This window comes from Hyposmocoma kahamanoa, unplaced genomic scaffold, assembly GCF_003589595.1.
Source record: "Hyposmocoma kahamanoa isolate Upper Pololo Valley unplaced genomic scaffold, ASM358959v1 64, whole genome shotgun sequence".
NCBI lineage: Eukaryota > Metazoa > Arthropoda > Insecta > Lepidoptera > Cosmopterigidae > Hyposmocoma > Hyposmocoma kahamanoa.
In genome coordinates this window covers 21,540,405-21,543,274 of record NW_020653852.1, presented here as the reverse complement: position 1 = coordinate 21,543,274, position 2,870 = coordinate 21,540,405, and the positions used below count along the sequence as shown (strand labels likewise).

The 2,870-nt window shown below is 38.3% G+C and overlaps 1 protein-coding gene across 1 annotated transcript; it reads left to right on the top strand.

The window, feature by feature from the left end:
* The first annotated feature begins 457 nt into the window (after nucleotides 1-457).
* On the top strand, nucleotides 458-1,234 carry LOC113231113 (zinc finger BED domain-containing protein 4-like). The gene has a single exon (XM_026465286.1). It carries the CDS (start codon nucleotides 458-460, stop codon nucleotides 1,232-1,234), a length of 777 nt encoding a protein of 258 aa, XP_026321071.1.
* The last annotated feature ends 1,636 nt before the right edge of the window (nucleotides 1,235-2,870 follow it).

Below are 2,870 nucleotides of genomic sequence, written 5' to 3'. Positions count from 1 at the left end.
TGGGCCGACTATGACTTTGGCCGACTAGCCGACTAGTCGGCTAGGCCGATCATTAATTTCGGTAGAATTCGGGTGACGTCGGAAATATTCGTAAGCGCGCTCTAGGTTCGTAGCGTAGGCGCTGCGGCCGGCGCCCACGCGGACCTGTCAGGACATGTTTTTGTTGACATTACGTCGTTCATTCTGCGGCATTCATTTATTTGTAAACGGTGATATATTGGTTTTTAATTAATTAAAATTATATAACGTTGAATTACGAAGCTAACAGAGTGCAAATAATTTAATGAATAGTGAAAGTAACTAATTGAGATAGTTTGCGTTATGTCGAAAAAGAAATCACGCATTTGGATTTTTTTTTGATGAATTAGAGGGAGAAGGAAGCAGTAAAGTGAAGTGCAATCAGTGTCAAACAGTTATTTCTCGTGGTGGTCAGGGGAAAAAGGCAAATACTACGAGCATGACTAATCATATTAAGTACAAACATTCACTACTGATGCCTCAACTAGGTTCTGCGATTAAAAGTAGTTTGTCAAGAGAAGAGGATCCGTCGCCGGGTACGTCGCAGTCGCAGTCACAGCCACAATCGGAACTTCTACCACCAACTCCAATCTTGCCAGGTTCTTCAGAAGCTAGTTTATCTCAAAAATACCAGCAAAATATTGAAGAAAGCTTTGTCGTACAGTGGTCTCATGAAGATTCTAGATCAAAGATAGTTAGTGTTGCCATTGGTGAAATGATTGCCCTGGATTACCAGCCGTTATCAATGGTTGAAAATACAGGCTTCAAAAACTTTATGAAAAAAGTGAAACCAAAATATAACCTACCAAGTAGAAAATTTTTCACTGACAATATTATTCCACGTCTTTACGAAGAAACTAAGACTGAAATTCGTAAAGGAGTGCTCAGTGCAGCTGCGATTTCAGTCACAACGGATTTGTGGACAAATATTAACAACATGGAAAGTTTTTTAAGTTTCACAGCACACTGGTTCGATGATAGTTTCAAGTTTCATCATGCAGTCCTACAAATGACACATTTCCCAGTTACACACACAGCTATGAATATCAGAAACTGCCTCAAAGAGATTCTAACTTTGTGGGATATAAACAGTGATAAAATTCATGCTATTGTAAGAGACAATGGCAGAAATGTGGCGAAAGCCATCGATGACTCGATTTTTAATGGAGTTCCTTGTTTCACCATACTTTACAACTGGCCATTCATGCTGCATTAAAACATGATACAATGGCACAAATTATTGCAAAATCCAGACGCATTGTTACGCATTTTAACCATTCTAATATAGCTCAGTCAAAACTTCGTGATTTGCGGCGAGAACTTCACTTACCAGACCACCAGACAAGACCAGACCACCAGACCACCAGTCAAGACGTATCTACTAGGTGGAATGATACTGCTGAGACAGATAAAGGTCAACATCTTCAAAGCAGCACTGGCGGAGACAATGTAGAAGCAGCAACACATCGTAATTTCTGGCAATGCTACAATGACTTGGTATCAAGGAGAATCGAGGATGTTCACGATGAGAAGTCAAGTGCCGCTCATGAACTGCACTCTTACTTTACGTTACCAGTTGTAAATCGCAACAGCGACCCATTTGAGTGGTGGAGCCGTAACAGTCTTAGATATCCTGAAATGTCGCGCCTCGCTAAGGTCTACCTTTGTTGTCCAGCTAGTTCTGTTTACAGTGAGAGACTCTTCTCTGAGGCTGGCAACGTATATGAAACAAAAAGAAATCGATTGCTGCCAGAAAGAGCAGAAACTTGAGTCTTTCTGCATCATAATTTGCCCCTTATTAAAAAATATAAAAACTAGAGGAACACTCTAGTCAAACTTTAGTCTTTATTGGCATTTTTTGATTAATGATGAGTAGTACCTTGTTTTGTTTGTTACCTAAATTTTTATTAGGCTATCGTAGAATTTAGATTTTTTTGTTAGTTTTTATTTGATTTCTAGATCTCAGTACAATTTATTATTTTGAAATAGGAACTTGTTTATGTACATATAGAACAAGTTCCTATTTGAAACTTGTAGTGTGAAGTAAACCTACCTACTTATTTCTAATATTTTGCTAAAAATACGTTTGTTGAACCAAACATACTTACTTAGTTTATTTTTGTTAGAAGTATTGTTTTATTTTATTTCGAGATTGAATAATATAAGGTGTTGACAAATGAAGAGTTCCTATTTTTAAGTTCTAAGTAAACCTACTTATTACCAATAATTGTCTGCTTGACCTATATTTGTTATTTTAAAAAAGACCAAAGGAAGACTTTCTTTTTTAATTTTCTAACCCACTATTAGATTGTATTGTAAACTGAAACTGTGAGACTGATTCTTATAATAAAAAAAAATAACAAAAGTAAAATAACAATTTTATTTCAATCACCCTCTCAATTTTTTTAAGCATATTAAATTAACATGAGTGAGAAGTGGGCCGACTAGTCGGCGGTTTTAGCCGATTAGTCACCGACTAGTCACCGACTACAAAAATGGCCGACTAGTCGGCGACTAGTAGGCCCATCTCTAGTTTTAACCTGATAGACATACGTAAACCTGGCGTTAATAAAGCACCGGGTTAAAATCCAGGCGCTTGCTCATCTCTTTTTGCAAACGAAATGGAAATAGGGGCGCCTATAACGTCGATAGCTGTCTGTCTATTAGTGAAGCCGTAGAATGTCTTTGTCACTTGCTCGAGGTTACGTGATAAGGGTCTACCGCTGTGTGTATCGCCGGCAGTACAAGCACTCAAACCAATCTTCCATTTAAATTGCAATCTTTGTACAACCCCAGCGCATTCGGGTCCGCACAGCTGCAGACGGACAGCAACGTTATTTACATCTCTGAGC